The sequence below is a fragment of the Drosophila arizonae genome, chromosome 5, assembly GCF_054131065.1.
Source record: "Drosophila arizonae isolate 15081-1271.41 chromosome 5, UAZ_ARI_1.0, whole genome shotgun sequence".
Classification (NCBI taxonomy): Eukaryota; Metazoa; Arthropoda; class Insecta; order Diptera; family Drosophilidae; genus Drosophila; species Drosophila arizonae.
Genome location: NC_142925.1, coordinates 12,156,343 through 12,181,203, shown reverse-complemented (window position 1 = coordinate 12,181,203; position 24,861 = coordinate 12,156,343). Strand labels below are relative to the sequence as shown.

General features: G+C 37.7%; 2 protein-coding genes across 3 annotated transcripts; both read left to right on the top strand.

Moving 5' to 3' along the window:
- The first annotated feature begins 205 nt into the window (after positions 1 to 205).
- On the top strand, positions 206 to 2,264 carry Alp7 (Alkaline phosphatase 7). Its single transcript, XM_018009956.2, has 4 exons — positions 206 to 366; positions 423 to 772; positions 838 to 1,858; positions 1,920 to 2,264. The coding sequence occupies exons 1-4, from the start codon at positions 291 to 293 to the stop codon at positions 2,099 to 2,101; spliced, it is 1,629 nt and encodes a 542-aa protein (XP_017865445.1). The 5' UTR covers positions 206 to 290; the 3' UTR covers positions 2,102 to 2,264.
- Positions 2,265 to 3,717: 1,453 nt separating this feature from the next.
- Swim (Secreted Wg-interacting molecule) lies at positions 3,718 to 24,825 on the top strand. Of its 2 annotated transcripts, none has more exons than XM_018009961.2 (4): positions 3,718 to 3,942; positions 22,652 to 22,854; positions 22,941 to 23,926; positions 24,000 to 24,825. In XM_018009961.2, exons 2-4 carry the CDS (start codon positions 22,689 to 22,691, stop codon positions 24,144 to 24,146), a joined length of 1,299 nt encoding a protein of 432 aa, XP_017865450.1. In that variant the 5' UTR covers positions 3,718 to 3,942; positions 22,652 to 22,688; the 3' UTR covers positions 24,147 to 24,825. The 2 variants fall into 2 exon arrangements, with proteins under 2 accessions (XP_017865450.1, XP_017865451.1); XM_018009962.2 differs by lacking the exon at positions 3,718 to 3,942 and adding an exon at positions 20,651 to 20,823.
- Positions 24,826 to 24,861: the final 36 nt, after the last annotated feature.

Here is a 24,861-nt window from a genome sequence, read left to right as displayed (position 1 = left end):
TCTATATTTAATTTTATCCACAAATGTTTTGCGCCTCACACCCAGACAGTTCAGATTTGCTGGCAGACTGCTTCATTCTTCCTTGGACAAATTAAAGACAGCATATCAAGTCATATACGGCTAATAAAATTACGATGCCCAAAAAGCTGACAGATTTAAATGATAACTGAAATGAGGCTGCATAAACCGAGCTATTGAGTAATTTAGATTAGACTCGGGCAACTGTTTCTATAAATACGTGGGAATATGGAAAGTCTCGGTGTCAGTCGGTGAGCAACTCAAGCACAAGTATGGGGCATCTCTTTATTACTACTGCGCTGCTTAGTGTATTGGTGGCGACAGCCTGGTCGGCCATTACCTTCAATTGTAAGTGCTTAGTTTAGCTGGGGGAATTTTATGTTAAGAATCGAATTCTTTGGCAGTGAAGGAAGTCCACACGCAGGAGCAGCTGGTGGGGCAATCTAGGCCCTTACCTGCGGCTAGAGGTGGGAATATCATGGATCCCAATGCTCTGGCCAAGAACAAGTATACGCCACCGGAGGAGAAGGACGCTCAGTTCTGGTATGATATTGCCAATGAGGAGATTGCCAAACGTTTGGCCTTGCCGCAGGCCGACAAGAGGAAGGCCAAGAATTTAATTATGTTCCTTGGCGATGGAATGTCGTTAACAACAATCGCAGCTGCCAGAATTCTGAAGGGTCAACTGAAGGGCAACACTGGAGAGGAGGATGCCCTCAGCTTTGAGAAGTTCCCCTACACGGGATTGAGTCGGGTAAGCAGAGACCAAAACGGTTTGATCTCCACTTCCATTCTGATTGATATCTTCATGTCGGACAGACCTATTGCTCCAATGCTCAAGTGCCAGACTCTGCCTGCACTGCCACCGCCTATCTGTGTGGCGTCAAGACCAACATTGTCGCCCTGGGCATCACGGCCAACGTGAACTTCAACAATTGCAGCGGCAGTGAGGATCCCGCCAATCAAGTGAGCTCCATTGCCGCCTGGGCTCAGGCAGCGGGCAAGGGCAGTGGAATCGTGACAACGACAACTCTGACCCATGCCAGTCCCTCGGGCGCCTATGCACACTCCACCAATCGGTTCTTTGAGTCCGACACGGACATTGTTGCCTATGGCGAGGATCAGAACTTCCCCGAGTCCTGCACGGATATTGCCCAGCAGTTGATTACCAAGGAGCCGGGCAAGAATTTTGATGTGATGCTGGGCGGCGGCATGGGCAAATTTTTACCGAAATCTATCACGGATAAATTCGGCAATCAGGGTGAACGGTCTGATGGCGTCAATCTGCTATCCAGGTGGCAATCATTGCATCCGGATGGAGCTCTGGCCTACAATCGCAAACAGCTGCTGAGCGTGAATCCTAAGAACACGCCTCGATTGATTGGACTCTTCAATTCTGGTGTCATGGACTTCCACAAATTGGCCGATCCGGAAAAGCAGCCCACATTGGAGGAGATGACCAAAAAAGCCATCGAGGTGGTCAGCCAGAATCCCAATGGCTACTTTCTGTTCATCGAGGGTGGCCTCATCGACTACGGTAATCATTTCAATGTACCTCAGATGGGACTTGACGAGGTGCACGAGCTATCCAAGGCTGTCGAAACGGCGCTGGGCATGACAAATCCCAACGAAACTTTGATTGTGGTCACCTCGGATCATGCCCATCCGCTGTCCATCTCTGGCTATCCAGGTCGTGGTACAAATATTCTGGGGCTCAATCAGCACGATACCGATGTCAATGGCGTCAGGTATGCCACCTTGAATTATGCCGTCGGTACCAATCCGTATCTGGATGAGAATGGCAAGCGCGTGCCGCTCGAGGATAAAATCGATGATCCCTGTAAGTGCAGAAATTTGACTATGGGGAATACCTATTATTTATAATCTACTCTCATATTTAGCGTTCGTCTTTCCGAGTTATATAACTGGCAACATCGGCGTGCATTCCGGTGATGACGTTGGCGTCTTTGCCACCGGTCCTCAGAGTCATCTATTCTCTGGTGTTATGCAACAGCACACCATACCCCATCTCATGGCCTATGCCGGCTGCATTGGCAATGGACCCACTGTCTGCGATAACTGAACCACTGAAACTAGGAATGCTTACCTCTAAGTGGCTATGATTACATAACAGCAAATAACATAAACCCAACTAATGTTAATGTGCATGTTATGAAAATACTTTTTCTGCGTGGGGGTTTCCCTTCGTGGACTCCTTAATAATCAAATATATTGTGTATACCAAATTTTTTATTTTTATTTATATCCCTCTCTTATCTACAACAGTCAAGGTTGATGTACAGCTAATGTTAATACTAGTGTTAATGTTAATATAAATGTTATACAGTTCAAGCATGTGCATGTGTATGATATATTCATTGCGTATTCAAGTTGACAGCTGGCAAAACGATTTCTCCACTTTAATTAATTAGGAATGAAAAATAAATGAAACAGCATTGCTAAAATCAATAATTAAATTGACATTACCCGTTTTATTTATTGCATGGAAACTTATTTATGCGAATTCCTGTTCTCACATGAGATGCAAATTTTATATATACAATACATACATATATATTTTTTTCAACATAAAATTGATTTCAATTTAAAACGCATCAAACATACAAACATATTGCGAGTAAATATATATACATACATAAATATATGGAAAGTTTGGGATAATTGTGCGTGCTGAATACCCTGTAATATTCTATACCACCTTACGAAGGGCATGCACATATTAGACTTCAAAGAAATGGAAACATGATTGTATCTTGGGTTAGGTTGAGCTACTGTCATGCTAATTTATTTCGATATACTTTTCATTTAGTTTTCTTAAATTTAATGAGTATCTCTTAGTCTAGCTTTGCTTTGCTGCCTGCATTCACATTTGTTTCAATTGCCGCCTGACGAACGACATCGATTTGGTATCACTTGGACTTGGAGTGCTAACACTTAATGCATGTAAGTGTGTGTGTGTGTGCGTGTGTGTGTGTGTTTGTAATATTTTCTGAATGTCAGGTTCAAGTATTGCCGTGCGTCAGTCATGCACAAATGTATCTGTTAGCTTGCAACGGGCAAGTGGCACCCACACAGGCATTTAGAGCAGCAGCTGTCTCGCTCACTCATTGACTTTGACTTGTAATTGTGTTCATTGTTGGCTGCCTTTTTAAATGTTTTTTTTTTTTTTTTTTGGTGTTTATTTTGTTGCTGTTTTAAACGCGTTTTTGACACAAATGACTGCGAAACAGTTTGTCGAGACAATAAACATCAATTTTTTGTTTGCACTCGCATGCATAAAGAGTTTGCAATTAAGGATTCCAAGGCTGGGTCCTTGCGGTTCACATTGCGTCATCTCAGTCTCTGCAGCCTCTGCAGCTTTGTTTTCTCTGTCTGCTGCTGCTGCTGCTGCCCAATTCTGAGTCCATATTGAGCTCAGTTCAGACTTCATTTTATTATGATTGTTTGTTTGTCTTGTTTGTTCGCCTGTTTATTTGCAAGCCGACTGCTTGGGGCGCGCGCGTTCTGCTCTAAACATTTCGTTTGCTCAGCGAAAAGTGGCAGCCGTTGACGCTGTCGCTGTCACCGCCTGCCTCTGCCTCTGCCTTTGCCGTTGCTGTTGTTGCTGCTGCTGCTGTTGCTGCAGTCGTCGTTAACAAGCGTCGGCTCAAAGTTTCAACGTCTCAACTAACCAAGTCTCAGTTGAAAATCTGTCGCGACAGCAAACGCGCGTGCGGCTTAAGCTTTTAATGCTAATTTTTATTGACTGCAACTTGCGATTGTGTGCGTGTGTGTGTTTGTGTGTGCGTAGGTACTGTGTGTGTGCGCTCATGCGCAACTGCTTGCAGCAAAAGGCGCTTAAATTTAGTCACGTTTGCCTTTTGAATCATTGAGAACTCTCTCGAGTGCTACAATTATTGCCAGGTAAGTGTCAAATTCAATTGGCAGCAGCCGCAGCAGCATCATTAAACTCTAAATTGATTCAATAATTTAGCCAGAGTGTAACTAGGTGGCAGCTCTCTAACAGGATAACAAATGAGCTGAACTAGCTCGCAGTTATATTGCCATTCGCTGGGTACGCAGACATCGGTTAGTTAATTTAAATGCAAATATTTCTGCAGTTTCCAAACTGGAGCAATGCACATTGAGAATTTGGTTATTTGATGCCTGGCAGGAAATCAGCATCGAATATCGGATTTAATAAGACAGCTCTGTGAGTTTGATTGAATTGCGGTTAGCACAGTGCGCGAGCGGCACGACAACTGACTGTACTTTGGCAGAGGTGTTGAATATTCGACTTTTATGAGGCAAGCAATACTATAGCAGGTAACCGCAAATACAGGTGAGACAGTTGGGTTAGCTTTACGATATGTTTACCTGGCTTTTTATTGTGCTGTGCTCTTAGCGCATACGGCTGTTGCTGTTTTGATATACGGCCAGGGCTTCAGCGCTTTCGAAAGTTTACTTTCGGCCAAACATTTGCTATCCCCATTTGATTCCCCAAAATGTACTCGCATTTTTCATAAAGCACTGTAGAAAGTAATACGCGAACAGCTCAAGTAGTTTTGCCAGCCGTTTGTGCTACTTATTTGTGGCTATCATGTTCCCGACCTGGCTTTTACCAGGCTGCCACTGCTGGCAGCTGGGCCAAAAGATGAAAGATGCAAGATGAAAGAGAAGTAGCAAGAGATCTGGTCTGCATAACTGCTGCTGGCAGTTCGTGGGTGTAGATGCATTTAGCCTGATAAGCCAGCAACTGCAAGCTCAACTTAGCCAAGTCACGGCACTCACAAACTCAATCTAGGCTAATTCAAATACGATGCACAACCGAAAAGCTAAGACGCGTATGCAATTCATCAGCTGCCTCTTAGGTATTTAAGTAATTTATTAGAGCATCTGTTTGGATATGGATTTGCGCGTGTTCGTTCGCTGGCTGATTGTTGTTTATCCGCATGTTAGCGCCTGGCTGCCAAAAGTTTGCAATGTGCATATTTTCGCATCTCACAAATACACACCTATATGATCATTCCTGTAATTTGCTTCTGTTGCTTCTGTTTACTTGCCCATGAACCTGAGCATTTCTCGTTGATTCCAGCAAAAATTTGGTTTTCTGAAATTGCAACTTTGCAGCTTTGTCACGTGAGACGCGCACTGCTCGGACGATCTAATCTAATCTCCAGCGAGTAGCACGAAGTGAGGATCTGATTGTGGCAGACTCACTAAGATATTTGAGGTATTTTTACCTATTTTTATCGCTCGGCTGTCTACTTTGTATGTGGCATAAAAGCCAAGCTAAGAATATACATAAGTAGATTAGGTGTCTTATCTAAAGAGCCGCCTTACACTTTATTTAGTCAAGTATCCCAGGCAGTAAATATTTTTATAATGATTGCATTAAAACGTAGATCCGGTTGTAACTTGAAATTTTGGCGAATTTCATGAGAATTGAGAACCGCCTTTCACTATTATGATATGTCTAAGATATTTGAGGAGTTCTGTTTGCTTTTCGGATTTCCTTATTTATGCAATGTGATTGAATGCATTTGCCTTGCTTAACTACGAATTTAACACTGCTGAATTTATGGAATCGGTCGAGAATAGAAAGAATAGAACAACTTGTAATAATAATCAAAAATTCACACGACAATAAACTGGCTGTGGGCAGAGCTGAAATTTAGAGATTTGCTTTGATTGTAAATACACAAAATGTAAATATGAAAGACTCGTATTGTCTTTAGACTGTGGTTAAGGTTAACCAGATTTCGTTCGCTTACACGTCGCCCAAAAACAGGAAAACAAAGATTTTTGTTTTGTTTTTGACCTGGGCAAATTGTAACAATATTTAAATATTTGCATATATGAGTGCCCCGTGCTCGTCCACTCGCCCATTAATCCCATAAATTTGTGTTTGTTTTTTTTTTTTTTTTGATGGTGTTTTTGCTTTGGTTCATTTTAACTAAAGACTAAGCTAAACAAAGCACAACAACACGCAAACAACCGCCGATGTGTTGACGTTGACAGCCCAGTTCCGGTAAAGCGTCGCTGAACCCTCTCCGACCAGAAACGAAGGTGACTCGCTGGAGCAAGCCAACCAGCTGGGCTACTGGTCTTACCAACCTGCTACACTCTTGTCCAGCTGACGATCCGCTGATGTCATATCAAATGGTCAATGACTAATCTCACGGCAGAGTTGAACTTTCGGGCAGAGTCATGCGATTTGTTTGTAAACATCAACCAGAAGTGCGCAGACTTATGTAATTAAGCGCACACTCATTGCATGCTAATTGGACTGGCTGAGAGTTATTGACAAAGAGAGCTGATGAGCTATCATACACATCTTCTGGTTGGGGTCTTATTGGCATTTGCATGAGAAGCCAACCAGAAGCAATTAGTTTGTTAGCTGGAAGAGTCCAAATGATTATTATGTTTCTTGAGCTGGTTCACCATTTGGAACTAATGGAATAATCAATCGAAATCAAATGTTCGTTCGTTTGTCTGCCTGTTCGTTTGCTATCAATGTGTTTATTGGTTTATCTATATAACAATAGATATATTTAATTGACATCATTGATATCGTATACTCTTATAAAATATTACGATTTTTCGGGTACACGCCCATGCCCCAAAGGTATGTTAGATTAGCAATTACTATATCTTTCACAATGTCAAAGTTTTAGTTTTTTTTTTTTTTTTTTTTATGAAAATTAAAAAAAAATTAAATATTAAAATTTGTATAGACTAGAATTCTTCCGGTCCACTCAAATAATAAATATTTATACAAAGTAGATACATAATTGTAGGCGTGGCAATTTAAATTAAGCTGAGTTCTCTAAAGTCTTAACTTAGTATAACAAATGTGTTGCCGTTGACCTCCTATATATTGTAGATATACACAATATGTATTCATGGCTATTAGGCTTTATATAATACATACATAAAAATATTCATAAATATTTCTAGACTTTGTCCAGCTAAATATTTCAGCTCAATAAAGCTGATGTTTATTTACAGCTAAACAGTGGGGATTCCCAAACTGAGCAAAGTTGACTAAGAAAGAGTTTCGTCTCTATGGATTATTAAAAAATATGATATTTATGCACTCCTCAAAAACTGATCAAATCAGAATCTATTTATAGCTACATTTCAGATCTAGAATCACCTGGTTTGACAGGTGCAAGTTTATGGCTCCATTTGAATTGGTGCATTTACGAACGAGTCTTATTCATCCAGTTGCCATTGACAGCAGCATTCTCATTTGATTTTCAAGTTGGGCTTCTGGCAGTTGCCTCATAATTTTGCACTTAAAATTTGGTAGCTGCTGTAAAATCTGTGTTTTATCGCTTTGGTTAATGCGTCTTGTTAGCTTTGCAGCCAAATTGATTGAAGTTTTGGTACGCCTAATGATCCAGCGCGTTTAGCACTCAAATTTCAATTGCAGTTGGCTGCTATTAAGCGGCTAAGCTTGAGAATTTAAGGTTTGGCGATCGTTTAACAACATTTTCAATTATACTTATCAAATTGTGCAATTAGTCATGTAACATTATCAAGCTGTGATTGCTGGCCGTGCGCCACACAACAAACAATTGGGGGGATTGGTACGAATGCAAAGCGTGACGACATCATCAGTGCCACTTAGGAGCTTTGGTGATATTCGATATGCGGCAATTAAAATGTAAATGCCGTATAAAATGCAACTCGCTATTTGCCCGTTGGCATGCCAGTTAAAATATGCCACGGCTCAGAATCAAGTCAGCCCCAATATACCAAGAAGCAATTGCATTGCTCATACGCAACGTTGACTTAAGGTTATTGTCAAGCATTTATTGATATCGAAACGTTGAAAATTGACACGTTTCAAGTTTAGCATATTTTTGTAATTGATTCGAAATGATTATTATTATGAGACTACATATTTATTATTATTACTATTCGTATTGTTATTGTTGTACGGCTGTGAGAACGATTTGCATTTAGATACACATTGATACACACCCAGAAATGCCTATAGATTCATTTCAATTTGCCCATTGAGCATATCAAATGACAGCATGACATGTTTTTTCAGTTAGTGGAAGCTGTTAAAATCTAAATTAATTAATGCATTAAACGTGCCTTTGTCTTGTCGCCTTGCAGTCCTCTGTCTGTCCTCTGCTTCTTGCCTATTAAACGCCCACCGTAATTAATAAAAAAAAAAAAGAGAAGAGAGAAAAAAATGCATTTATTAAATTGCATTCAATCGTTTTCAATTTTCGTTTTCAATGGAAGTGCATGCGCCGCCGCTGAATACTTGTGGAAAATGCACTCGACTATCTCGCGTGCCTGTCAACAAATCAGCAAATTGACAAATGACGTCATTGTCGTGTCTCATGGCCCATTGAAAGTGCAAACATACATTTAGCCGGCTGACTAGACGCTCAGGTATTTACGGCGGGCAGTCGTCACTCGCTCATAAGTATGTCGCCATTGAGTGCTCTAATCGCTAGTATAAACACGGATCTCCATCAGCTCGCTGCGGATCAATTGCCTGGCGCGGCGTGACGTCACAGTCGTCTTGCCATTTCATAAATGGAGCTAAGCTGCGACCATCTGAATTGGAATCGAAATCTTTAGGTTTATTTACATTTCAGATGGTGTGAGTTAGTGTCAAATTAACAGTTCACACCTATCTATTTAACAGCTGTTGTCTATATGTTGCTTTAACCGTTAGTGCGACGCTATTTACGTATATGGCAAATACTATACGAAACTAGCTCAGATATGAGATATTGTTGTCTCTTCAATTATGCAACAGCTGATAATTGAACAAGCCGCACAAGAAAACATTAGCGAAGCTAATGGAGATTGACTGACTTGGAAATACCCTGAGCTGTCTACATACATATATTGTACAAATTTAATTTATTTAATTTTTGTTGACTAGCTAAGGAATGAAAAATAAATTTAGTTGATTTTCTATTATTAGAGAAAAAGGCATAAAAAAAATTAATAAAAATAAATAAATAAAATAAAAATAAATAATAAATAAGTAACTGTAAATATTATTAAATAAATGCAAATTCAATATAAATTACCATTTTTTTTTATTTGAAGTAAACTCAAGGTTTTAAAAAATTGGCAATGTTTGATGTTAACATTTTTAAAATTTTATTTTTGATATTAAAATTTTTTTTTTTTTTTTTTTTTTTTTTTTTTTTTTTTAATTTTTGTATTTCAAAATATACAAATTTAAATGTTTGACGTTAAAATTTTTAAAAATTTATATTTAATATTAATATTTTTTCTAATATTTGTATTTCAAAATATACAAATTTAAACGTCAATGTAAAGCTAATATAATCTATTGATCCTCCTATAGGACAGATTAGAAAAAGGCTTATATATCTATTCTCTAGCTGTTACGAACGTGTGCGCAAAAACAATATACCCTTTTCAATATAGTAGTGTAGCAATAAAGCCATAAATAAATTGATCATGAGTGGGTGTGTTGGCCAGAAGCTATTCAAAATACGCATGTGAAGCGTAAACAAAGTAGTTTAAACACTTAATTCCATGTGTGATGCCTATTCACAGTTATTTCGGAGAACAGCCACTGGAACTAAACACTCATAACATTGATGGAATACTAAGACAAAGGCAGCTGTATCAACAGAACATTTGCCCTAATATGGCTACGAAGTGAAGGCTCTACTGCTCCAATAAAGAATATATTCGACAGGTATCAGATGAATCATGATTAAATGAGATTTAAAACAGCTAAATGTGATTGATAACTGTAACGGTTGCTTAAATATACTCATTGAGAGTAGTATGAGTTTCGTTTGCTCACTCTCAAATCGTAATCAACTGCAAATTATTAGTCAGTTCTATATATTTCTTGATGATCAATCCTATAATGAGTTATTCGTTTTTTTTTTTTTTTTGTGTTGCTCTTTATGACAGCTTTTAGACAACCCCTCAGTTGGATTAAAAAATGCAAATTATAGCGTAATTAATTGGCGATGACAAATGCCGCAACCGCGCGATGACGAAAACTGACCAAACACAGATAAAATGTATTCAACGGGGTAATCAATCTTTATTTTTATTTCTATTTATTTATTTTCCGATGAAAATATTTGAATAATTTCTATTGAACTTGTAATAAATAACTATGAACCAATTATTATAAATTTCTAATTTAAGCGTCAATTATTCATACATATATATTGTATATAATGTTTATGGCTCATTCGCAGTAAATTGTAATTTATTTCAGAGATTCTTTCAATTTATGTTTTTATTTGTATAATTGAATTGCAAATTATAAACAATTACGACAATGTAAGCTAAAGCTTAATAACTTTGTTTACGTTGACATTATTTCCAGTTTCTTCTTTAGTTGATATTTTTTATTATATTCGCTAATTATTTTTTAATACTTGGAGGCGCGTCTTACCCATATCAACTAAGTTTCATATCTCTAATTGATTCATATTTGGACATATTTTTGTTTGTTGTTGTATGTTGTTGATATTGTTGTCCGTCCGTTAAGCACTTCCTATAGCGATTGTATACATTTAATGCGACGCAAAGGGTTTGGGAATTGCTTGTCATGCAGATCGCAGATGTTGACTGGCTGAGTGTCACTGACATCAGATGGGGACACATAAGTAGATATAGACATGAATAGATATACATATACATACATATTAACGTACTCATTTGTAGACAAAATGATTCGCATTTGGCATTGACAATGACTTTTGGCCGAAATGCTTAAATAAATTAAGCACGCAAAAGCAAAAGCAAAAGCTGAAAAAAAAAAAAAAAAAAAAAACGTTCGCCCACAGCCAAACAATCTAAACAATTGGCTCTTTTACAATGAAAGCGAAGTGTTCTAATTTTGTAATTGGTTTCTTATAAATAAATTAGATTTTCGTAAGCACAGCCAAGGCCTTTATAATAACTTTCTCAGGAAGCGAAATAAAAACGACAAATATGCATTTGAATTGCAAAATGCTTACAAAATATTTCTATAATTAAATTCGCTCGTAATTCAAATTAATTAATTACTTTCTGTGCGAAACATGTGCGGAATTTAATGTTAATTAAATGGATGCCCAGCAAATTTATGGGCTAGATCAGATAGGAGATTTTCTGTAAAGATTTAAAAATAAACTCCTTGTTACTGTGCTGACAAGTAACGACCTGGATTGAATGAGCTGCCTATATATGCCCATTACAGGTAAAAAATAAAAAAGAATGCGCGAATAAACAGTTTGTCATGCATATCAAAAAAATCAGAGCAACTGCTATTTTTATGTAGACAAGGCGATTGCTATTTGTTTCACAGACATTAACATGGCAGACGGAATACAATCCCAAAATATACGTAGGCCCATGTAGGTACATATCAACATGCACTGAGAGAAAAATGAAAATAGAAAAGACTATAAAATTAATAAAACTTGACCAAATTAAGTATAAAATTATTTTTAAACAAAATTGTATAGACATGAAACACAAATCTAAATTCCTTACATATGTTTCCCTGTCAGTTTTTCTTAGTGTACAAATGCAATAAATAAAAAAAAGTAAAAGATATACAAGTATGGACAGACGGCGGCAGCGGCTGGTTCAGTTGACTTTTCAGTGGCGAGCCACAAAGCTGTCCCAGTGGCCGATATAAAGGCGTTTAGCAGTTAATGCTGTGGGCGTTTCAAAATGGGACATATGTACATATGTATGTATGTACGTTCCGACAAGCATTTACATTTGTATCTCTCACTGGGCTTTTGTTTAAATTATTGTCAATATAATTAAAAAATTTGTCATGCAATATACGCAACAGAGTGAATGCCCTATATATGGAAATATGATTGAAAGCTTAATAAAAAAAAGCCATTATTATTAATATATGTGCAATTTTGACTGTAAATTCTTATCTGTTATTCAAAAAATATATATTTGATCTAATAGCATGTGCACGCGTAGACTTTCCCTTTTGTTATCACTTTTATCAGACTGCATTTTGAATGGTTCACAAAAACGATTAAACGCAGTTTTATTATCACTGAGAAGGGGCAAAAATGTATCACGCTAAACAATCGCCGGCTGAGTAAGTGATTGAGCGAGCGAACGTTAGAGTGAGTGGGAGAGACTGATTCAAAAGCAAACATAACTAACACTAACACAACAGCAATAAATGAAAACAACATGTTAAATGCCGCAGACTGCTGTTCTTAACATAACAGCTGTTACCTGTGTCGTCGAATAGCAGCATACTGTTAAGCAGTTTGTTTGTCGTGTTTCTAAAAACCGCTGTGCTGTTATTAACATTTTTTCACTGAAGAATCTAATAATTCACAAACGGTTCTGACGCTACCGATTAGGAGTTGCACGGCTGTACTGAAAATGTTTGCGAGAGGTGAAGATTGGGTTATTCTTGCCTTAACCATGCTTGAGGGTTCTGTTTGCCCAACCAAATATGTTACGATTTACAGAACAGCCTTGAAAACATCTGATCTCGCCAAATACAAATATAAGAGTCTTGTTGTTCGTTCCCCATTTCAGATTGCATATTCAATTCTGGCCAGCTGTCAATTGTTGCTGGGTGTTTGCATTTTAGCAATTTGTGATTAGTTTTGATTGACAGCACACCTAATTTGGGGCCCGAGTACCTGTTGGGTGTTCATGCTTGTCAAGTGCCAGAGATAATTACTACTAACTACGAGCCAAAATCGTATGGGTTTTTAACCCTGTGGGCGGCGGTTGAGTGCATTTAAAACGTCAGCATCTCACACAAAATATATATTGTATTGGATAAGTACTACCTGGGCAGTGGACTGGGTCGTTCAGTCGATCGGTCGGTGGGTCTATAAAGCTGCAGTGCTAATTCTCATCTAAAAATAGACTCTTACTAATAGCTTCGCAACTTGAAAAATGTTTCCAATAAGCAAATTATGAATTATCAACAATGAACTGAGAATACAAATTAATTTATTTATATGTTTTCTTTTTCTCCATCGAGGGGCTGAGCACAATAGCAAAATGCGTAAATAATCGTGTATACAAAAACGTTTATGACGCCTCAGCCCCAGTGTTGCCGAATCAGCTATTTTGTAGCTAGATCTGGCTACTTTTTAAGGCCGATTGCTACACAAATTTTCAAACAGCTATTAGCTACAAATCTGGCTATTTTCAAATATTACATTTAGCTAAAATACAAGCGAACTTATAACAAAATTGGATTCGATACTTTTTAAATGTAAATGATTTAAATGTACTAAGTTTTGTGTAGAATTAATACTACAACTGAAGAATAGGTAGACTTTCTAATATGTTATGCAAAATTCATTTCTTATCAATTAATCAGAAAATGGGAAATCAGGGTATAATTTTGGATACCACACCCTCTTCGCCGCCATTTTGTAAAAAACGCATTTCAAGTACTAGAGACTTGTGCTTTGGAATGTACACACATTTTAACTATATGATCACGTTTTGAAAGTTTCATTTAGATTGTATGTCTACAAAAGATATGGATTACGCCGACATGGCAAATGTTGCTATGAGTATAGCGCTCCACTCAACTACCTTAAAAAGGCAAATTATAAAAGCGACAATGGTGAAAATTACCAGTTGGTGGTCATAGATGAGATATTATCGGAATTAAATTAATAAAGTTGACTTTTTATGAAAAAAACAGCACTGTTTTCTTATTTGCTACTTTTTCAGCTATTTTAGAAGAAAGTTGGCTACTTCTAGCTACTTTCAGCCCTTGGTTTTGCTACTTTTACTGAAAAAGTTTCGGCAACACTGCTCAGCCCACAAAAGACCATGATCTTCCGAATAGGTTTATTTTTGTGCACATTTTTATAAACATTTGATGCGAAAATATCTAAAAATTACTAAAGCGTTGCCAGCTGATACGCAAATTGCTGATATGGTATTTTCATTCAAAAACAAGAAATGTTAATACAGTAAATTGTGCTCAACTTTGGGATGACCTGTAGCAGGTCTTAGTATATAAATTAAACAGCTTAATTAACATAATATATGGGAGACAGGTTTATTTCTACAAAGACAACTTAAAATAGTCTTGCTTAAATTATGATACAGAGAACACAACTTAGCTTTATAGGTCTAGTACATCTGCGTACACTTGTAATTTTCTTCCAGGGTATTCTAAGTACACGTGACGGGTTGCTATTAAAAAATATTGCAAAATAATACACGGAATTTCTATACGTTACCTGGACAGATAATACTACAAAAATGCCTGAACTTATTTGTGAGTGATGATGATTCCAAAACGAAATGCTGTCAATACTTAAATTTGTGTAATATTTTTGCTTTAGGTAAACTAATTTCTGTTTAGTTTTTCCATATATCTAAATAAGTTTTGCCACCTTCGTTGAGAAATCATCTTGAATTTATTTTTTGTGCTAGTTTCCTTAACAATGACGTCAAAAATTTTATGCGCATATAAATATAGATTACTTACTACAAATCCTACTTGCAAAAAACCCAAATTGTACTTGTATCAAAAACATGATATAACTCAATATAAATAGATTTTTTTGGGGTTATCTTTGAGTGCAATATCAATTTGTGTGTTTCGGGTTATCGAGGCAGCTGTGCAACCGGAAGCATAAGCAATGAGCAAGAGCCAAAAGTCATAATGTCAAATTCCAATAATTTGTCTGCACTCGCATACACATTCCGATGTCTCATAAGTGTCAGAAAAACATATAATATTTTACACATATCAAGAATATGATCATGAATGTGCGCCCCTTTGATATATGGAAGAGAAGATCGTCTGTCGCCACATTAATTATTATTATTTATTATTGTTATTATTATTATTATTATTTAAATGTCATTGATACGCGCCCAATGCCAGACGGCAACACGCAGACATAAAAAAACCTGAAGAAATCGCAAACCATGCGAAATACAAATACCTAAGAGGGGACTCTGTGGAAAGGGAGGGGGCCTAAAGAAGTTGCAGACAATTGAAAATGCAATTGAAAATGAAACGAATTGACCAATTTTTTAACAGCTATTAAACACAAATATTCCCAAATATTATTTCATTACTCGACCACGGGCTATAAGCAGCTGTCAGCCGTTTGTTGCCGCCGCCAAATTGATACCCTGTAACGGGCTAAAAGGCTGGGTATATTAAATAGTATATATTAAATAAAATGAAATATATAATAAAGAAAATATTTTAATAAGACGAAAGAAGTATAAGTAAAGCATTCGTATTAGATTAGGAAGATAACAAGAGCTGTATATAGATGCACAATAACTTGTTTCTAGGGTATTTGTAAGCTCATCAAGCTTGAAAGCTTTGAAAATGCTTCATTGTTTTTGTTGAGTGTTGTTAAATTGTCGCTGTCAAAATTAACTAGAATTTAATTCAATTGAATTTTGTGGTCACACTTCCAGTTCCACTCCGACTTCCACTTGCGCCTGTGTTCAAAAGCCGATTCGATTTCGTCATTATTTGACGTGTGGCTGATAGATGGCGAGAGGCCCTGAACATCCATTTGAGTGGGTTCCTTAGTTACTGATGCGAATATCGCGTGCAAATGGGCTCAGCCTTGAAGACATATTGATTCCAGATACCCTCCACACACACACACACATACACACTCTATTTCTATATCACTATCGAACAAACTGCAAATCTGAGTTTCAATTGTTGACGTGCGCAATATTTTGAATACTAAAATCCAAAAATTTCCGTGTAATGCTGCCAAAAAAAAAAGAAGAAAGAAGAAAATTATTTAGGTGCTATAATTCCTTGGAATTGCATTCGCCGAATGAACGTGCATTGTTCAAGGTCTGCATTCTGCTGATGTTTATACAGAAATAGACCTTGATCAATAAGGAAAAATCAAATTGTTTCTTATCGAGTCACCCGATAAAGAATCTCCCCAATAAACATGGCATATATGTCCATGAAATTGATTATCAACAACATTTGATATTTTAATGAGTCGAAATTAAGGTGTTAACATCTATTTACCGTACGGTTTTGTTTATTTCTTTTTCCTTCCATTTTATTGTACATCAATGTTTAGCGTAATGTCATGAAGGTAAACATTTTGCTTAGCCATAAATATATACATATATATCTGCACACAATCGACGAGTTTTTAAGCGATCAGTGGGGAAACTCTGTGCTTATAGAGTGGAACATGATCATTTTATCATTTTTTATACCCTGAACCCATTGAAAATGGGAAATCAGGGTATAATGGTTTTGTGAAAAGTATGTAACAGGCAGAAGGAATCATCGCAGACCCCATAAAGTATATATATTCTTGATCAGGACGACGAGCTGAGTCGATATAGCCCTGTCCGTCTGTCCGTCCGTCCGTCCGTCCGTCCGTCCGTATGAGCAAAAGGATCTCAGAAGATATAAGAGCTAGAGAGCTGAAATTTGGCATGCATACTCGTGTATATCATAGGCAGTACAAGTTTATCATATTTTTTCGATAACTCATCCGATAACTTTTTTATCGAGAATAATCGAAAAATCGACATTGTTTTTTCGGCCTAATTTGAATACTTTTAGACCTTGAGACTTCAAATTTGCGTTGTATATAAAGTTAATGGACATGCAGATTTTGTAATTTACAGATTTTGGATACCACGCCCCCTTCGCCCCAAATTTGTAAAAAACGTATTTCAAGTACTAGAGACTTGTGCTTTGGAATGTACATACATTTTAGCTATATGATCATGTTCTGAAAGTTTCATTGAGATAGTCTCACTACAACAGATATTATTTAACTAATAAATTCCCATAATATTGCCCACACTGCAGCGCAGCCCAAGCGCAGTCGCTGCTTACTGCGCAGTTAGCAGAGCGCAGGCTTATGCCTGCGTGTGGATGCATGTGTATGTATGTGTGCATAAAAGAAGTGCAGAATGATTAGAATATCAGCTTAGAGGGTTCAGGGTATCTCCTAGTCGAGCAGTCTCGACTAGAGCTTTCTTACTTGTTTTTTAAACTGCTTTAACTGCCTAACTAATCTTTGGCAATGACCATTTTGATTTAGAGCTCAAATAAGTGTAAAAGTTATATAAGGTATATAATATATATAGTGTATTATCATGCCCGGATTATGGAGCAATTGATATTTCATATACGTTTTTCTATCAAATCAGAAAATATCTCTATAAGTGTGTCAAACAGATTATACCACTTTAAAGACATAGCTCATGTCTTTGACATAGAATTTACAAGCTACATAGAAACATACGCTATTACACACTTCTAAACAAAAGTATTACTGTTCTTTAGTCACTCGACTAGGAGTTTTTTGCTGATGCAATCGATATAGTTGACTAAGCGCAAAGCAGATGATTGTGTTAATCCATAGCTGGGCTAGCAAGAGGCAGAAGTACAAAACTCGAAATGTTTCGCAATCTTATCGCATTTGTCATCGAGACGTGTGAGAACGTCACCAAGTTGACAGCTGAAATGTTTTAAATGGAATCAAATCACGAAAGCAATGTAAAAACATTATCAACGTGTTCAATCACGGTTATTGTTCGATAAGCTAGTTACATGGGTAACAATTATTGCTCTGAGCATATCCTTGAACTACATACGGGATGATAAGAATTTCTTTGGGAACTCGAAACACATTCGAGTCAATCCAAAAGGTCAAATATTACGCACAATTCGTTTTTTTTCTTCTTCTTTTTTTTGCGTCGTCTGGCGAAAATTTAAGGTGTTCGTGTTGTGGTTGTTGTTGTTATTGTCGCTTTTCGGTCAGTTCATAAATATTTTATCACATGACTTAAATAGATTGGAATGCCGCATGTCGCTGGGCACTTTACGCCAATACTAAAGCAATACATATCAATGGGCTATTGCCCATTGCATGACAGTATCGTCCAATGTGCCCAGAATTGGTAATAATAGTCAACTTGGGCACTTATTTGTGTATAAGTATATATTTATATAGATAGCAGCTAATTGAATGCCCAATCATGTTGCCAAATGGCAATTGTTATCGCTTTACTTATTTATTGTTGTGCTGCTCTAAATCCTGGCTTGGCCATAAGCGTGCCAGCTGCCTGAATATGCGTTACCCATTCATAAGCCACCCAAATGACGTATCAATTGTTTTGCTCATGGAGACGATACGCTGCGGATATGGGGACATGACATGACATGTTGTCATCGACACATCACATCATGTACTTGAAACTGAATTCAAGTTCAAGCGCTACACACACTCGAATAGACTCAATCTAGTATACCCATGACATTTGCTCATCAAATTCTGTACTAAATGATCCGATTTTTGTGTGGAATTTATTAAAATAATGTGAACTAATCATAGAAAGACTTATTGAAAATGTTTAAAATTAATTGACTTTGATTTTACTTGATTATTCCTTTCTCTATGATAATTTTTAGTTTGAGAATTATATGTAATATTAATTAATAATTTACTTATTTTTAAATAATTATTTTCATTTATATACTATAATATTATTAATATATACAATAATATACTTTAATATATAATATTTTGAAAATGTTTCTTTTATGTATAAGATGAAAATTTTGAAAATATGATATATCAAGAAGTATAACTATCTTTATATTATCTATTCTTCAATTTTTACGCTTTTTTTTATCAACTTGGTTGTTTTTTTTTTTTCAATTTTTTTTTTTTTAATTTTATATTACTCACTATATTACTCACATTTGTATATTAGCAATCAATGTCAAAAGTACAAATTCCTAAAGGTTATTTCACTACTCATTCTTTGCGAAAACACCAATTTTTACCAGTTTAGATAAGATTAAACTGCTACGTATAAGATTCATTTCCGACCTTTAACTTATATACATTTAAATACATTGTAGTCCTGTCATCCTAGCTGACCAGTATACAAAGACTTTGTTTGTGCTGTGACCACTCTCCACTCTCTTCCTAATGGGCCAACAAAATAATGTTGTTTATTTTATTTTTACTGTAGCTGTAACTGTAGTTGTAGCTGTATGTGTTGTGGTCAGTCTCCGGTTTCTTTGATTCTTTTGTTTGCTTAAGTTTGCCCAAAAGCGATTTTCATAATGTGGCATTACTCAGACAGAAATCGGTCATAAAACTTAAGTTTAATGTCATGCAAATGGCGACACTGGGAATTAGCAGTGTCGACGTCTGATGGCTTTATTTCCATCTCTCTTGGCTTGATATGCTCTGCGACGGTTATGTGTGATGTGAGGCTCTATAGATAACTTTGTGTACCGGGACCGACTCTTTGGTTCCATCTCTGTCATTTTTTTCTGCTTCGTCTTGCAACTTGTTTTTAATTAGGCTGCCTAATGTGTCAGCTTATGGTTATTATGCGGTTTCTTTGGCGATTTTGTTTATTATCATCTGCTCTGCGCCACAAAGGCGTCAAAGTGATGCCCATTCGATTTTAACGCTGTTTACGATATAGATGTATGTGTACATAAATCTGGACCAGTTAATTTGCAATTCCTCTTAGTGAATGTGGAAAGAGATCAAATGCGAAGTAAGTCTTTAGGAATACCATCAAGAAATTCCAGATCTCTAAATAGATTTTGCAGCGGCTGTGAAAATATTATAAAAAATAATTAAAGTGCAAATTCCTGCATGGAATTTATGGGAAAAACAGAAGAGCCCAAACGAAGCCAAGCGAATTGGCAGACCCAGATAGTATCGCATCCACATATCATATCGAATCGTCCCAGTTTGACGTACAAATTGCGTGTGTGTGTTTCTATTTTCTAAGTGCACATAGAGTCATCAAAAATTTCGCAATGTTTTGGCAAACAATTAGAAAGAACTCATTCTGCTCTCTATATGTATGTAAATATGTATGTCTATTTCTTTTTGCACAATTTATCTATTGTATTTTGATTTGTTTGTGTAGCCTTGAACTTAAATTGGGTGCAATTAAGTAAGTTTGTATGTTTGTGTGTGTATCAATTTCGTTTGATAATAAACACAAACAAGCAAAGAAGCAACCAAGCAAACAAACAAACAATCGAAAATATCTCAACTACGTACGTAAATTAACTGCGCACAAGAAAGCTCACGCCTTTGCCCCGGCCAAAGGTCTTGGCAAACAATTTAAGGAATTTTACCAAAATTCCATTTCCATGTATTACATATCGCAGGTTTGGATCTGGCGGGCAATACGTGTTACTAATGGTAAATACACAAATACAAACACACACACCCCTAGAAAATGTTTTTTTTTTTTTTTTTTTTTTTTTTGCATCTTCTCTGATATTGCCATATAAAGCGATTATTATTGTGCACCGGGAAGATTTTACAGAGCTGTCTGTGTTAACAGTGGCAAACGGAACCAACGTGCGCTATCTCTCTCTCCTTCTTGACGAGGGGTCAAATAGAGCAACAGCAGAGCAGTGTCAGGGCTTTGCAAATGCTGCTTCTGTTAACTTAACAGTGCCCGCGCACTCTCTCACTCTCTCATGCTCTCTTTTAAGCAACCGCCTACACTTGTCAGCAAAGAGTGCAAGAGCTTAACAGTAACGTAACAGCCACGATAGCAACAACAACCGCTGCAAAAGAGGCCTCGACAACAGCGTGGTTTGAGGGTGCCAAATAACTTTTATTGGATTCAGTCATTGGCTGGCCGCGATCGCCTGAGGAACGTGTTTGAGTTTGAAATTGTTCAAAGCGGATTAAAATTTATTTCGGCAAAAGAACTTATTGGCCAAAGTGCAAAATTTTTAAACAACAAAAAAAAAAAAAAAAAGACATTTATAAATAGTGCATGTTAAAAAAAGTTAGTATTTTATCAAATAAAAAGTGAATAAACTATAAAATTGATATGGAAAATTTGAGTAGAATTTGTGTTGCAAAAAAAAAAAAAACAAATTTTTGCAATAAACCAAATTATTAAAATATCATGAAAAATAAATTAAAATTGTGAAGTTAAATTTGGAATATCTTTGAAGTGAAATCAATTTGATTTCTTTCTACAAATCAGGTTTAAATTAAGTTGGCTATATTATTTATTAACTCTTGGCATTTGTCCTTCTAAACAATTCGGTTTATCTGAGCTAATGACAAACAAAAGAAAGCGTGGCCAATTAGGCGCCTGATTAAAATTTGTTTGGCTGATATCAATTAACACATTCCAGAATTTCATCTAATTGAAATTTGCTAATTAATTAGCGAATAAAACTTTCAAATAAATTTACACAAAATTATAAACAGGTTTGCATTTGAAAAAGAATTTTAAAAGAATTTGAAATGTTTGAACACACTGCTTGATTCGAATATTATTTATAAATAATATATTCCATAATTGTGAATACACTTTGTGGCACTTAATAAAATTGACAAGAGGGAGAGAAAAAAAAAACAAACAATTTTAATTTAGTCACAACAAAAAAAAACTGACGAAACTGGAAAAATCTATTTGCAATTTGCATTTAAATAAATAATAAACCTTTTTTATTATTACCATTTTTTTTTTGCTTTTGATTTGTTAATCGCTTATTCTGAAACAAGTTTAATGCTCTGTCATAACTCTCCGGGTCCCGTGTCCGGAACCCAGCAGAAAAAAGGGGCGCTTTGTGCCTTCTTTTATTTATTTATTTTTTTTTTTATAACTATTTCTATTTTTTGCTGTCTTTGCGTAAATTTGGATTCGCATTGGAGCCAACAAAAAGGAAAAAAATAATAAAATAATAAAAAAGAAACTTTCGGGTTTAAAATAAGTTTTTAAAGCTGACGTCATCAGAATTTGTTAAAAAAGTTTACTGTTATGTGATTGCTGGCGTTTCGTACTGTGTTTATGTTGCCAATTGTGGTTAGCCATAAGTTTTATGGCCCACTGGGTATATCAGCTCGTTGCGTTTGCAAGCACTCGAGATATAATAGTTCAATTTTAAAAGTCCGATAAATTAAGATCAGTTTTATATATCAACAGCTTAATCAACACCTAATTAGTCTTAGATTATCTAGATATTTAGCAATTCAAATTTAGTTTTAATCTTGCCATCTAACTAGTTACAGGGTATTTTGCAATCGCATAGCTCTGGACCGTTCCAAATGTGATTTGACAATGCATGAAGTGAATTTTTGATGAGCGTGAAATTTCAAAGGGCTGTGAATGCGTGCGCTTCTTAATTTCATTTTTACAAGCCGAACAATTTGTGATAAACTAATTGATTTCGGTTTGTGGCTTTAATCGAAACTAGCTGAAAGCTCCAGATTTCAAATTTATTTTATTTTTTTTTGGCTATGCAAATGTTGAAAATTAGGAAGCTATTGGGGAAACCAGTTTTGGGGCTAGCTACTTAGCTTGGACTGTATTTAGGCATGCATAATTGGCATGCGGCGCGACTTAATTAGACTTTGATGTTCATATTTATTGCTGCATGGGGCGTATGCGTAATACGCATATTTCAGAAGCTTTCTAAAACCAAAACAAAAAGCTGATAAGCGAACGGACTGCTAATTTGTTGACAAATTGCAGTTATCTTATCTAATCGCAGCATCAGAGATTTGCGAGCGCTGAGCTCATTTCGTGCGAAATCTCATTCGGATTTCTCATTTCTTTGCCCAACTAATCTCTGCAACCCAATTACATTATATTTTTGCAGCTGAACGCGCCTAGCTGCAATTTGACAAGTCTTAGCCATGGCTGTTAAGTGCGTCCCATTGGCGCTGTCACTCCTCCTGCTGGTCCTGGGCCTAGCTGATGCCTTCGATCACACACTGAAACTGGACTTTCCGGGTCCCTATTGCGCACGACAGAACACATGCTGCAAGGATCGGCGCGACGGCTGCTCGATGCCCATATCCAGTGAGTATATTTTCCTATACTCTGTATTAAATATTTCCTTATTTTTCCAACTAACTGGTAACTATTATGGATTTCCTTTCCCACAGCCACACTGTGCTACTGTGATGAGTTCTGTGATCGCGATGACTCCGGCGATTGCTGTCCGGACTATCGCTCCTTCTGCTTCAATGAACCGGATCCGGTGCTCAGCTGCCTGCACAACGGCGTCTACTTCCACAAGTACAACAACACGTGGGACAACTGCAATGAGTGCCGTTGCCTAGACGGCGGTCGGGTGCAGTGCGACACGGATCTGTGTCTGACGGACGACGAGCTCATCAACAGCGTCAACTCGATCCATCAGCTGGGCTGGTCGGCACGCAAGTACGACGAATGGTGGAGCCACAAGTACAGCGAGGGTCTGCGCCTGCGCCTGGGCACCAAGGAGCCCACCTATCGTGTCAAGGCGATGACACGCCTCTCCAATCCGTCCTCGGGCCTGCCACGTAAATTCAATGCCGTCGAGAGGTGGTCCAGCTACATTTCAGAGGTGCCCGATCAGGGCTGGTGCGGCTCCTCCTGGGTGCTGTCCACCACTTCGGTGGCCTCCGATCGCTTTGCCATTCAAAGCCAGGGCAAGGAGGTGGTCCAGCTGTCGCCCCAAAACATACTCTCCTGCACACGCCGGCAGCAGGGCTGCGAGGGCGGCCACCTCGATGCCGCCTGGCGCTATCTGCATAAGAAGGGCGTTGTCGACGAGACCTGCTATCCATACACACAGCGCAGGGACAGCTGCAAGATACGCCACAACAGCCGCTCGCTGAAGGCCAACGGCTGCCGGCCCGCGTATGGCGTCAATCGGGACAGCTTCTACACAGTGGGTCCAGCATACAGTCTGAAGGGCGAGACAGACATCATGGCAGAGATCTACCATTCGGGACCCGTGCAGGCCACCATGCGCGTCTACAGAGACTTCTTCTCCTATTCGGGCGGCGTCTACCGTCAGACGGCCGCCAATCGCGGTGCACCGACCGGCTTCCACTCGGTGAAAATTGTTGGCTGGGGCGAGGAGCACGATGGCGTCAAGTACTGGGTAAGCTAAGGGCAATGCAGATATCGGATTACGGTAGGCTCATTTATTTATTTGCTTTCTATTTACTCTCCAGATCGCGGCCAACTCGTGGGGTCCTTGGTGGGGCGAGCATGGCTACTTCCGCATATTGCGCGGCTCCAATGAGTGCGGCATCGAGGAGTACGTGCTGGCCTCGTGGCCCAACGTCTACAACTACTACAACGCGAAGGCGGCGGTGTAAATGGAGCCGAGCCAAGTCGAACTGAAAAGTTCTCGAAATCTCGAGCTAAAACGCAGTGACGAACAATTTATCTCATGTTTCAAAATTTTCCATTTGCTACGACACTGAAAGTGAATTAGGCGCTTCTCTAATTGTAAATTTATGCTAGAATTTAGGTACTAAAATGATTAGCTTTAAGTCGCGCTCAGACGACACCACTTTGATAACTGCCCCCAAAGCCCAGCTCCAGATCCGGCATCCCCCATCCCTCAACGAAATAGTAACTCTTGAATTTGTTGTTTTAGCTAACCCATAGCGACTAATCTATGGAACTCGACGTAACAGAAAAACTGCCACATTAACCATCATCCTGCCCAGCCCCAAACTGTGACACCTAATACTGCCACAACGACTAGCAAGCGAGTAGAGGTCGCTTGGCCCATCAATCAGGTTCTCTTTTTTCTTAGCAAGTGATCAAGGCATTGTGAGAGTATGAGAGACGCAAAGAAAGGTATTCGAAGGAACGAGTAGGACCGAGTCGAGGGTTTGTGTACGAGTATGTCGAATGTTTGCATACTTATCCACTCATGTATTGTAAATGAAAGCTAAGTTAAACTGATGTATAGACCGATCGCATTTGTTCGGCTTTAAATTGTATATGTATGTATATTTTTAATAAAGGAATTGTATTTCATGTTCATGTTCGCTATGTTTCCTTTAGCCCATTCTCATGCAA